At 42.8% G+C, this 13,098-nt stretch overlaps 1 protein-coding gene across 1 annotated transcript in view; it reads right to left on the reverse strand.

Annotated features, from left to right (window-relative positions):
- Positions 1–13,098, reverse strand: part of ABCA4 (ATP binding cassette subfamily A member 4) — a 120,307-nt gene that overhangs the window by 73,016 nt on the left and 34,193 nt on the right. The window contains exons 7-11 of the mRNA XM_016209832.2: positions 12,689–12,778; positions 10,192–10,432; positions 9,041–9,180; positions 8,295–8,411; positions 7,445–7,636 (exon numbers count right to left, since the gene is read on the reverse strand). Coding sequence (XP_016065318.2) covers positions 7,445–7,636; positions 8,295–8,411; positions 9,041–9,180; positions 10,192–10,432; positions 12,689–12,778 — 780 coding nt within the window. The remainder of the gene's footprint in view (positions 1–7,444; positions 7,637–8,294; positions 8,412–9,040; positions 9,181–10,191; positions 10,433–12,688; positions 12,779–13,098) is intronic.

Below are 13,098 nucleotides of genomic sequence, written 5' to 3' on the forward strand. Positions count from 1 at the left end.
AGAGTGTGAGCTTCTCCGGGTCAGGAATTTATTGTATTTATTCAGATGTAGGCAGCTCAGTACATGCGAACATATGAATCGCTGAATGAGCTCAAATCTTTTCGGTTTTCTACTATAAATCTAGTTATTTTCAAGCAGAAAAGGCCGAATCAGAATAGTGTCTGTTAATCCTCAATATTCTAAAATAATTGGTGGTTTCATCTGACTCACTATATAACTTATTCCAAGAATTCTTACAGAACCCCCTACTAGTATAAGAGAAAGAACATCTTTATCAGAGCCAGTCAGGTCTGCATTAGAATTCTGGATCCCCACTTATCTGCTGTAGTATGTTAGGCATGTCAATTTTTAATTCTATAAAATGGCAATAGTCTTGCCTGCCGGGCAGGTTAGGAGCAGTACATGAGACGACATGTAAAAGTGTCCCCCATAGTGGCTGGCTCATAGCAGACTCAAGTACAAGTCCCTTTCCTCCACCCATGACCGCACCTCCCCCCCACAGACACCTTTGTTTTCCTTCCTCAGCCCAGTTCTATGTTTCTGCGAGACTGATGAAGCATAAAATAAGGTCATTGCCCATGAGTAGCTTGTGATCCAGTTCATGGCTCCTGAAATAAAATTGCTCTCATGGTATACACTTTGGTACCCTTCCTACCTCTCCTCCAGCTTCTCCCTCACCTCCTAATGCACATTTTAGAATCAGTGAGTCAACAGAAGAAAGCAATAGGACAGATATTTCACAAATATCTATACATTTGGCTCTAAAGTACATTACACAATCAGTAGCTCAATCTTCCTAATCCTATTTTTCTTAGGCTAGCCTGAAAAATACACCTCTGAGTACATTTCTGGTTGGGTGGTGGTGGCCTGTGCCCAAGAGCACACAAGGTACTGAGGAAAAGTAGTCCAAAAAAATTCCGCTACTGATAATTCATCAACAAGATAATCACCGTGTAGGTAATACGGAGTTAGCACATATATTGACTGTGCTGACAGCAGAGGAAAAAGCGGTTAATGAATACACGTTTTTTTTCAAGACTTAGGGAAAGGGAGTTGTGGCTGGTTAAAATACAGTTTATGCCTCGATCAGAGGTATTTCCATATTAAAGTTTGGCTGAATTCAGCTTCCTGATGTGAAATTCAAGATCTGAAATTCAAATATACTATGAAATTAAAATACACTGTGAACTCTAGATAGTATTCCATCTGTGCCAAGCCTAACCTTTCCCTAAACAAAGAAATCGAAAGGGAAGGCTGTGTATATTTGTTTTAACTAAAGGGTAATCAGAGGAGTAAATTATTAATTTTTCTAACTGTGCTTTTTCTCCAGAAAAATATATGTGAATATGAAATATAAATTATGACTGTAAAAGTGTACACATGCTAGTTTAAGAGATTTACCTATAAGAAGACACACTTGCCCTCAGTCTCCTTAGATGTGGAGAACAGGGTGATTAGAAGGCCTGTAGAAGCGGATCTCTCCACATGCTAAAGATACGAGGCTCCCAGAATGTCACTTTCGCCCCTTTCCTTAGTCCACTGCCCACCTACTGACCAGGAGGTTTACCTTTCATTCATTTCCTTTTTTCCCCCTCAATCCTCACTGAGGATATGTTTATTGATTTTAGAGAGAGAGAGGGAGAGGGGGAGAGAGAGAGAAAGAGAAAGAGAGAGAAATATTGATGTGAGGAAGAAACATCGATCGTTTCCCTCCATATGTGCCCCAATTGGGGACTGAACCCACAGCCGAGGTATGTGCCCTGACTGGAAATCGAACCTACAGCCTTTTGGTGTAAGGGAAACTGAGCCACTGGGCCAGGGCTCATTAATTTCTTTTTTTCCCCTGCTCGGGGCAGGACATCAGGGGAAAGACAAAACATGCTTATAGGATGAATGGGGTTGTAGAAAACCCTTACTGACGAGGTGCTTCAAGGACAGGAAACATTCTGGAGCCACTGGACAGAAGCGCCAGAGTGGTGCGCAGAGCCATCTGCTGGGCCTTCGGGGATGGTCCGACATTCCTGACTCTAAGCCAATTCACTAAGGTTATATGAAGAATAGCTCCACAGTCCCTGGCTAATGTTTACACAGAGTTTGGAATCTGAGAAAAAGGAACATTCCTTACTTGGTCTGTGGTTCAAGGGTAGACATTCATGTGGTTCACAGTAAGAGCTGCCATACATCGACCATTTCTACTACGCACCCAGCCCTCTCCCATTTCATCCTCACGGCACCTGGAAAGGAAGGCATCCCCACCCCACCTAATAGATGAAGAACTCGAGGCAGAGAGCTTACCTTCATGCCTAACTAATCAATGGCATCCGTGTGTTGAGTGCTCTGCAAACTTCTCTCATTTGTCAACAACAACCCGATAAGGCCTGTTGTGTTGCTCTCTGGACTTTATGAGAATTAAGCCTTAGAAGGTAAAGTGACTTTCTTAGAGTGACTCAGCTCAGAAGAAGCAGAGATCCAGGCCCATTTGTGCTCCCTGGGAGGGTGAGAAGTTACCACAAGCAGTAGCCTAACATTGAATGCACGCGACCCAGCAAGGTGGCCCCTGAGGAATGAGACACACTCCAGGCCACTCAATGGAATGTCCAGTAACTAAGACCTCAGCCCAAGCAGAGAGGAAGGGTATTTAGCCTTTCTATTAGTCGTAGAGAAAAAAGTATTGAATCACCCCTTTTTCCATAGTGACAAAAGGCTTAAAGGTCTTTGCTTCTATTGGTTTTTTTTATCATTTCTGAGTGCACATTGACCTAGATTGACATAATTTTTATTTTAAAAATTGTTTTTTGCTTAATTTCCCTTAAGGGCTTTTTTTTTTTTTTCTTTTTCTTTTCTCTTTTGGAATAGGCAGGGAAGTAAGCTTAGAGGCTGGCCCAGGAACCTCTCACAGCTCTTTAGAACAAGTTGTATTATTGAAAAAGAAAGCCTCAGTCAAGCTGTACACAGTCTGTGAAGGGGAACACTTCTGCCCTGTCCTGGAAAGACCCTTAGAGCTATCAAGGGTGGTAGTAGGTGCACGTTTCATGCCCTGTCTTCTACAGAGCAGTCCTCAGAATGAGAGCTGGGGAGTCTCCAAGGCTCCTCTAGACTTCCCAAAACATAAGAACAACAGTAGAAAAATCCCGGACCAATGACAATGACCAATTTCTTCCTCACTGTACATATCCCCCTCCTACCTTCTCCTTCCAGTTCATTCCCGCTCCTTGCTTTCCTCCCCACTCCCCCCCACAGGCAGGAAGATCAGAAACCTCAGCATAATCACCTGCTGAGCTTCTGCCACCATCAAAACCCCTCTTAGGACCCCCTGGGGGAGGCCACTGACCTGTGACCACCTGGTCTTTGCCTAGGAGCACTTCAGGAGGCTAATGGGATTGCAAAGCCCTCAGGAAGGGTTGGTGATTGAGGCTGGATATAATTATCAGCTTTGTAATCCCTAGAGGAGGATCGGGATGGCTCAGTGGCTGCGCATGATTTCATTAATGCCACTTTCCTTCTCCTAGGCAGTATTTTTTGTTTATTTGTATTTTGTTTAAAAGTTAATATTTACTAAGTGCTTACTGTATGCCCAGAACTGTTCCAAGTGCTTGGCATGAATTAACTCAAGTCTCATAACAAGTCTATTAGGTAAGAACTCCTAATATTAATATCCCCATTTTACAAATGGGGAAACTGAGGCACAACTAGTAGAGATTTAAACCCAGGCAGTCTGGCTCCAAAGACTGAATTCTTAACTATTTAAGCAATTAATATATATAAAGTATCTGTTTGGTGTCTGGTGCTACAGTAAGCACAAGCTACACACACACAAAAATTTCTTCAAGAAAACAAGACCTTCATGTCATCATGCAAATGTCAAGTCAAAAAAAAAGACAGGAAGTATTCTTTATATCACCCCTTTTGTTTCTCTCAGCAGCACCATGGCGGTGCAAGAACAAGAGCCTTATGAAAGGTGGTAAAAAGGGAGCCAAGAAGAAAGTAGTTGATCCATTTTCTACAGAAGATTGGTGTGATGTGAAAGCACCAGCTATGTTTAATATAAGAAATATTGGGAAGACACTAGTCACAAGAACTCAAGGAATCAAAAGTGTATCTGATGGTCTCAAGGGTCATGTTTTACAAAATGTGCTCCGCAGCCAAAAAATGGCAGACCATGACTGAAGCTCATATTGATGTAGAGACTACCAATAGTTATTTGCTTTGTCTATTCAAAAAACTCAGCAATCAGATTTGCAAGACCTCCTCTGCTCAGAATCAACAGGTCGGCCAAATCCGGAAGAAAATGATGGAAATCGTGACCTAGAGGTGCAGAAAAATGATTTGAAAGAAGTGGTCAATAAACTGATTCCAGCTAGCATTGGAAAGACACAGAAAAGGCTGCCAATCTGTTCTATGCGGTCTTTGTTAGAAAAGTCAGAATGCTGAAGAAGCCCAAGTTTGAACTCAGAAAATTCATGGAGCTTCATGGTGAAGGTAGTAGTTCTGGAAAAACTACTGGAGATGAGATAAGTGCTAAGTTGAATAAGTTGATGGATATGAGCCCCCCACTCCAAGAATCTGTTTAAAATTCAGACATTTAATGGTGACAAATTAAAAAATTCTACTTGTGATATATATTTTTTAAAAATATTCTTGCCCTGGCCAGGTAGCTCAGTTCCGTTAGGGTGTTGTCCCTATATGCCAAGGTTGCGGGTTTGATCTCCATCAGGGCACATACACGAAGCAACCAATAAATGCATAAATAAGTGGAACAACAAATTGATGTTTCTCTCTCTTTCTCTCTCCCTAAAAGTCAATAAATAAAAATTTAAAAAACAACAGTTATGCCTATCACTATCTATTGCTGCGGTTATAATATAGGCAGAACTCTTAAAAGGGGCTTTGCTTCAACATGGCTTTCTGTCACTTATCTGAATTCTTTCTCACGAGCATGACAAGAGCTGAGGAGAGGAGAACCACCTCCGACTCAGGTGGCAATCCAGTAACATTCCCACATATCTTGCCCTATGCATCTCTTCTACCTGGCTGTCCCTGAGATATATCCTTTAATAATAAACCAGTAACCCAGCAAGTTTATCTGAGTTCTGTAAGCTGCTTTAGCAAATTAATCCATCCCATGAAGTGGGTCATGGAAAACTCTGATCTATAGCCAGTCGAACGACCTGGATTTGTGATTGGTGATTGAAGTTGAGGATGGGCAGTGTTATGGGACTGAGCCCTTAATCTGTGGTATATGATGCAATCTCCAAGTAGACAGTGTCAGAACTGAGTTGAATTGTAGGACACCCAGCTGGTATTAGAGAATTGCTTGATGGTGTAGGAAAAAAACCTGTGCATTGGAATTGGGTGAAGAATTATCCTTGGTGACTGGACATAATAGAGGCAGTAGAGGGGTGAGAAGAGTAGGCTCTGAACTCAGGAGCACCCAGATCTGGGTCCTGTCTAACAGCTGTGGGATGGGATCTTATTTAATCTCTTTAAACCTTGGCTTCTGCATCTGTAAAATGGGAACAATGATAGTGCACACTTCATGAGGTTATTGTGAGGATTAAATGAGCTAATGTATGTGTTTTCCTGAGAAGAAAGGTTCATTTGATGTGAATCCTGAGAAGGAAATTATCTGCTGAGGTGGATTCCCCATGGTCAACTGAGTGCCCAAATTTTATAAATAATAGTGTTACTTTCGTAACTAGCTAGTTATTAATAATATGAAAGGAACAAATGGCCATCTGGGCAGCTTCAACAGGAAGCTGTAATTTTACACTCCCCAGGGAACCACCAGTCCATTCCCTTCAAATCACTGGGGGAAGAGATCCAATAAAGGGGAGACAGATGCACACACAGTGAAGTTGGGTGACATAGGGAAGGTGCCTGTCAGTCTAACATGGAAACAAAGATAATTAGCGAGAGAAGGCAGAGCCAATGCAAACACATGAAAGTTTAGAAGGTTAAAATCCCCAGACAAAGGAATTCTCTCTGGTTCCTTTCTTGGTCCTCTGGTTTTGTTCCTACTTCCTTGCATTTGCTTATATTCCTAGAAGCTGCATGGTCCATGGCCATGAATACCCCACATGCAATGCACTGATGGACTATAGCTGGGAACATGAGCTAAGCTAGCCTGGTGCTGGACTAGGCTATGCAAATATGGAATGGAAACTTTGGGCAAGGGCTTTAATCCTAGCTCTGCTAAGGACACAGCTACACTTCCTCCACGGTAGGACAGAGGGAGAGAGGACCTTGGAAACCCAAGGATTTAATTCCACAGAAATAAAACTTTCTACAATATCTCATCCTCCTGTTCGAATCTCAGATAATTCCTTTTCTTGTGACATCTCAGGAAGCTCACTTCCCCCAACAACAGGTGGAGACATGAAGAGCTCCCCACCGATAACAATAGGAGCCTAGTTGTCATTTACTGATAGGAGCGTCTCACATGCTCTGTATACCAGAAAGAACCTCAGACTGAACTCGCAGCTTCCCATACTATGCCTTGCTCTTCACGCCAGCCGAGTCAACTATTACAAGGGAGTTCCTGGTTTCATCTTTCTACCTGCCTTGTCCAATCAGAACTGCTTCATAATAACCAATCAGGGCACATAATGCCCATCGATCAGGACTGTGCAATTAGGGCCAATCAGAAGTGTACAAATTTAAATATCTCATTTACATAAAAGGGACCTAACTGAGAACTTGAATGGGAACTTTTGCTAGAAAAGACAGTCTCCCCTTTGTCTCCGCAGAACACAATTTAGACTGCTAACTGATGTGTATTTCCTGGATTGCAATTCTTTTTGCCCAAATAAAGGCTTTAAAAAAATTATTTATTATAATCTACACTACAATTAATTTTGGTATACATATGTAAAAACACTTAACCCAGGGCTTGGCACAAAGTAACACTCAATAAGTGATAGCTGTTTTGTGGAAGAGAAAGAAGAAGAATGAAGGATGGCACTAAAATCTCTAGCTTGAAGATTTGGAAAAATGCTGAAGACAGTAATTGGCACAGGAGAACACAAATTTGTTTTTGGACATGTTGAGTCCGATGTGCCTACAGAACCTGGGGTGAGAGCGTCCAGCAAGTAGTAGGACCTTAGACTCAAGGTGTGGGGGACACTGGCCAGTGATGATCACTGAAGCAATGGCAGACAGGAGGGGGCTGAGGACAGACACAGATGCTCCAGGGGCTGCAAGAAGGAAGAGTCAGGGAGCTGTTAGGAGGCAGGAGATATGAAAAGGGAACTGCTTTAAATGTGGAAAGCTGTTAGAGAACAGGATCCATCTCTCTTTGGGGGCTGTAGGAATTCTTATTTATTCAGTGGGGAAAATGAGAGCTGAAACCGAAGACCACTTGACCTGCTGAGAGATCTCTGGGCCCATCTACAGGGCTGTCTTCAAAGGACCCAGTGTAGCCCTTAGGTGGCTTGTTGCCCCTTACCTCCAGGTATTGATTAGCCAGGTGTAGGGCACGATCAGTGACATTAAATATGTCTCTCCAGTTGAAGTTGGCTGTGTCATCAGCCTGGCTCTCTCGAGGACCCTTGTAGAGAAAGTTCAGCACAGCCTCGGCAGTAATATCACTAAACTGCGTCTTCAAAAAGCCTTTTACTGTTGGGTTTGCCAGGGCGACCTTGGGGAAAAAAGCAATACAGTCACGGCATTTAGAAAGTTCCACAGGATCTTTGGTCTTGTTCTTGGGCCATTTCCAATGTTTAATGAATAGGGTTAGAGACTCTAAGGCTCCCTAAAAAACTAGTGGGTTTTCTTCCATCATAAGGCCTACCTATCTATATCCCATTTCCCCCAATGCACAGTCTCTGTAGTAAAGGGAGGATGTATATGTTGGGGTGAGGAGAGGGGCAGGGGAAATAGTATATAGGAAACTTTCTTTTTCTTCTGGATCTTTTTATTCTTTTAATTATCGCCACTGTATCGAAGCCTTGTCTCCTGGCTTTGCAAAGCTGGAAATTAGAACCGTCTTTGCAGTTACAGAGCTGGCTCCTTGAGGAGATGCCTCTTTGAAGCTGAGGTCCTCAAGTGAATTCATAAAAGCAAGAAACCTCAGGAAGCCACTGGTCATGTGGTAGTTCTTACATTTCCCCAGAATTGAAGACATATATTTCCCACTCAGTCAGTGACTCTGCTTGGTGACAGCTTCTACAACTAATGCCTTTGGGCCTGCTTGTTATATTTTGATCTAAGTCCAGTAGTGGTTAACCCTTTACTGAGAAAAGGAAACAAGTGGAACTTTCTTGGCCCTACTCCTCCCCTGCCCCTGCCATGCGTACTCTGATCATGGTCATCTGTGTGCTCTTGTCAAAAAAGTGCCAGATCTGGGGCCCCACTTCTTTCCAGGCTTTAACCAACTTCCTAATGCGCTCCAGCTCTTCAAACGTTGAGTTGGCCTAAACCCAGACAGAGATAGACAGAGACAAGAACGGAGAGAAAAAAGTGAGAGAGAGCCTTTGGTTATGTCTTTCCTGCTTACGGCACCAACCCTCAATGTTTAGGAAAGGCTTTTCAAGGACTTGTCTTAATTTTCTCAGTCTACTGATAGTTTCCAGAACAATCTGCTATTTCCCAGCCTCCCGGACTGACAGAATCTAATTTCTTGGTATCTCAGAGGAACGTGTAATATTGATATTATTATCTCAGAACCTAAGGCTAGATTTTGACTCCCTGTGAGTACATGTCTCCCTCCCTATCAGGTAGCCAGGATTCAGAGCACGTGGACCCTTCCATTAGGGAAATAACTTAGGTGCCGGGAAAGAAAAGCTCGTTGTAGGCTGGGTAGAGAGGGGAGGGCCTAGGCAGAGGTGCTGGCCCAAAGCATTTAAATGATGGGGGAGGAACTCAAGAGTCCACTTAGCAAAAAACAAACAGGAGCCTCACTACCAGGAGGGCACAGTCTCTGTCTCTCTCCCTCTTACTCTCCCTCTCCCTCTCTCCAACCTCCTCTCTCCCCTTTCTTTCCTCCCCCCTCATTCTTCTGAGTGGTCCAAGGTAGAAGGGACAAGACCAGCTGGGACCTTACATTCTTCAGAATCCTGCGTGCTGCAGGGGAATCAGGAGTAAAGAGGATTTTTCCCATCAGCAGAGGCTTTGCTGCCCTCCAGGCTATTTTGGTGAAAGGGTTGGACTCCAGGCTCTGGATCAATGCGTTACAAAAGGTCGCTGCCAGGAAAGAAGGGATAGATTTTATAGAAACTCCCATTGCTCAGAGCTAAACATGGTCATTAGTGTGTGCAAATCACATGTCTTATTGAACTCTATGCTGGAGGATTTGACAAATAACCTAAATTAATAGGCTGTACCCCACCAATAACAAGCTCATTATTAGTAAGTAACAAAATGCCACAGTTCATCTCAACGAGGGCCTCATCAGAGAAACAAAGGACGAGGCTTGCCTTGTGGCTTCTGCTTTGGAAAACGGGGGCAGAGAAGGCTGCTTGTGATTATTGCAAGGAACAGAGGCTGTTCTCAGATGAAAGGGACTGAGAGGCCACACAAGGCCTCCCCTTGAAATCTCAGCTTTAGTCTCAATGATTTTCCTTCAATTAGCTGCTTCACTTCTTGGCTGTGTGTGGCTATTTTAGGGTCCAATGACTTTTGGTGTGCACCTCGCTGCCTCTTTAATGTTTAACTAGAGGGTCACCCAGTTGCATTTCTTCCCCACCTCACTTTACATTACCCCGTAGGAGCCAAAAAAAATACTGAAAGGTGGGAAAGAGGACTTGCCAGGGACTTGCCATTGGGAACATAATTCAGTACTAGACACACACATTTTCAGTGCATTGTGTTTGTAAAAACATCCCACAGCCGTGTTTACTTGCCTGTGCCCTTCTGACCTGAGCTTGGCTTGCAGCTCTGGCTGCCTCCTCATTTATCTTTCTTCCCTTCCTCTAGAACATAACCTCAGTTCAATCAGATCAGTGGGGAATGTCCTCTCTGTTCCTTTTCCAAGTGGGTCTCAGTTCTTTCCATGGCTCACATCCAGCCCCTTTATGCACACCACCCCCTTCCTATTAGGGGGAATATGTTCTCTGGGAGGAGAAGCTCTTTGCCCGAGGCCCCTCCGCAAGACCAGGGAGAGTCGATGCTGGGACTGGTTTCGCCTGAAAGTGTCAAACCATCAGCCTAACTGACATCACAGCCTGATTTATACACAAGGCTCAGAAAACTTACTTGCTCTTTTGTCTTCAGAATAGACAGGATCTTTCCTCATGGAGTCAATCCCCAGGAAGGCCTTATAGTTATTGTCCTCATACCAGTTGAAGGAAAACACCTGAGAGCCTCCTCCCTCTGGGTAGCCACACAAGAGGTCAGATAGGACGCCGGTCAGCTGGGTGAAGGTCCCTGGGCCACCAGTCCGCATGAGGGGCCTGGTTACCCACAGCAAGTCTTGGACACTTGGACGGTGGATGAACTGGGGCAAGGCAAAGGCAGTCAGAGTCATAACCCACTATGAAATCAAGTTCCAAAGTCTCAGGGACACCTCCACATATGTATTTGCCTTCCACATTTAAAAGAAAACATCCATATTTTCAGCAACATTTAACCCTACTGCCATCCACTTAAAGAACATCAAAGAGTGGACCCCAACTCGTTTTAATACCACAGCTCTCTTCTAGTCCCCTATTCTTGAATTCCTTGGGATTGTATCTTTGGGGAAATGTGGAGAATACTTCTCTGTTCTTGGCCTCTGTTATTCTACCAGGATGGGGATACTAAAAAAATTTGGGATATAAATTAATGGAGGAATGGCTTGTCCTAGAAAGGCAAGGTTAGAGCAAATTTCTTTAGATGAATAGCTTAGAATTTAGTTTCTTATAATTGGAAAATTACCTTATTAGCTTAATTTTATCAAATGTGAACTTTTTCATTTTCCTGAAATGTGTGGTTTGTGATTTCTGTGTGTGTGTGTGTGTGTGTGTGTGTGTGTGTGTGTGTGTGTGTGTGTTTTAAGATCCAAGCAAGTATAGAACAGATGAAGTCTCCAGACTTAGAAAAATACTTTTAAAAGAAAACAACACTTCTGAATTCTGCACCCAACTAAGAAGAGGCTGGTGGTCTCTTCTCTAGGTGGGTACCTGTGGCACTCTCTGGCTTCATCCTTTGCAATGCTTAGGACTAAGTTGAGGGCTGCCAGACTGGCCTGGGTCTCAACTCCCACCATGCCATTTGACTTTGCTTTAAGGGAAAATACAAAATAAAAACAATGCTGCTTTTGTTTCCCTAACCCACATTATTATTCATTTTCAAAAGCACTTGTGAATTTAAAAAACAATTGGGAGTCAATCAGGTGAGACTGAAAACAGTTCCCTACTGCAATAAGTGATGTTTACCTGCCATCCCCTCTCCTTGTCCACATGCCAACACTTGCCCTCTGAAGCTACCAAGCACCATATAGAATCCACAGTGAGTCATGCCTGTAATCACAGTCTGGGCTTCGATAATAAAGTCGGAATCTCAAATTGCTTTAACAACAGTAAGTCTTAGGACAGTCTTGTAAGGGGTTATTATGATGTTGCTCATTTAACCCAAGCACTCATCAATGAAGGGGCTGTTCCCAGGTCAAATGGTTTAATATCAGTTAATATAAAGGGTGTCATCTGCTTCAACTTAGCTCATCAATGCTTAGACTTGCTCTCGAGACAGGCGAGAAACCTTCTGGAACTCCCACACAGAGCTAAAAGTGTTGATATGCTTTGGAAATTTTTCTTTTTGCATTCTCAGTCACCTTCAACCCTATTATACTGATTTGAATTTTTTAAATGCTTATAAATAAAAGAATGTTAAACAGAGACTCCCAGTGCAGCAGCAGGTGGCCATCAGTACAATGGGCCCTTCTCTAACTTTCCCTGCACACACTCTGCCCTAACTTTCTCTGCTCTGCTCTGTTGAGGCTGAGCTTAACTTTATAAAAACAGATTCCAACCATGCAGTTTTCCAGTGTGGCTAAGCTCACGTCAGAGGAGAATACTGGAGGGGGGAGGAGTTATGTTTCATCTTTTGCCACCTTTATGATATTCATTATACTTGAAAGTAATTGTTTATTTACAACTCTCTTCCCCATTGGACCATATGTTTCACAAGGGCAGTGACCATATTTGGAATTCATTATGCCCCCAGCACGTCTCATTGATTGAGTGGGAGATCAATTTCTATATGGGATAAAAAAAATATCTTGTGCAACCAGATGTTAATTGGAATATGCACATCTGTCACAAAACAACACAAAAAGTCAATTACTTTCATTGTGATGAAATGAGTCAATATATGTAAGATATTTAGCCCTGCAAGGACTCTATAACTATGTGCTATTACTATTGTGGTATAGATTGATGTGGATTTCAAGAGCATAATAGAATAATGGACCACCTCAGAACTAGAAACACTTAGATTCCATGCGAGTCCACTGATAATCTGTGCCACACCAAATGAGGTTGCGTTTCTTCCTAGGTGTGAAATCAGAGGGATGGTTCCCTTCTTTTTGCCTCCGACTCAGGAGTACAGGTAATTTAGGATATAAACAGGTGCTTTGAAATTGCTAGATGGAAAGATCAAATATATTTCTCCACGAACAGGTTTGAGGTACAGTTAAATTGTCTGACATAAAAAGTGTGGTAAATTGGTGGAAAGATAAAGTTAAATTATAATTAACTGTCATCAGAGCACTTACCTCTTGAATTCTTGGTGACATATCAGATAATATTCTTCCCCAGGATCTCAGATTGATACCTTGAGAACTGCTGTCTAGGAGTGTAGGAAGCTGTAATTGATGGGAAAATATTTTTTAAAATATATATGTAGTTATACAGTCACACATGGGCCCTGTCTTCTGTATGCTTGAAAAACATTTCCTCTTTTTTTTTTTGATCACAGGACCTCTTCTGCAAGATTGCTTCCAGAAACAAACTTCTTTTTATCTAATTGAGAAAATCAAAGGCTCTTATTGCAAATCACCCTGCTGAGCTGGTCAGTCACAAATAGCTTCATGGTGGCATGAAATACGCCAATGATTCTGATTTCTGGTTTAGTGACACCGAACAAGGCTCCTGAAGGAAGAAAAACAGACCTAAGGGAAGGCTA

This window comes from Miniopterus natalensis, chromosome 9, assembly GCF_054644295.1.
Source record: "Miniopterus natalensis isolate mMinNat1 chromosome 9, mMinNat1.hap1, whole genome shotgun sequence".
Lineage (NCBI taxonomy): Eukaryota > Metazoa > Chordata > Mammalia > Chiroptera > Miniopteridae > Miniopterus > Miniopterus natalensis.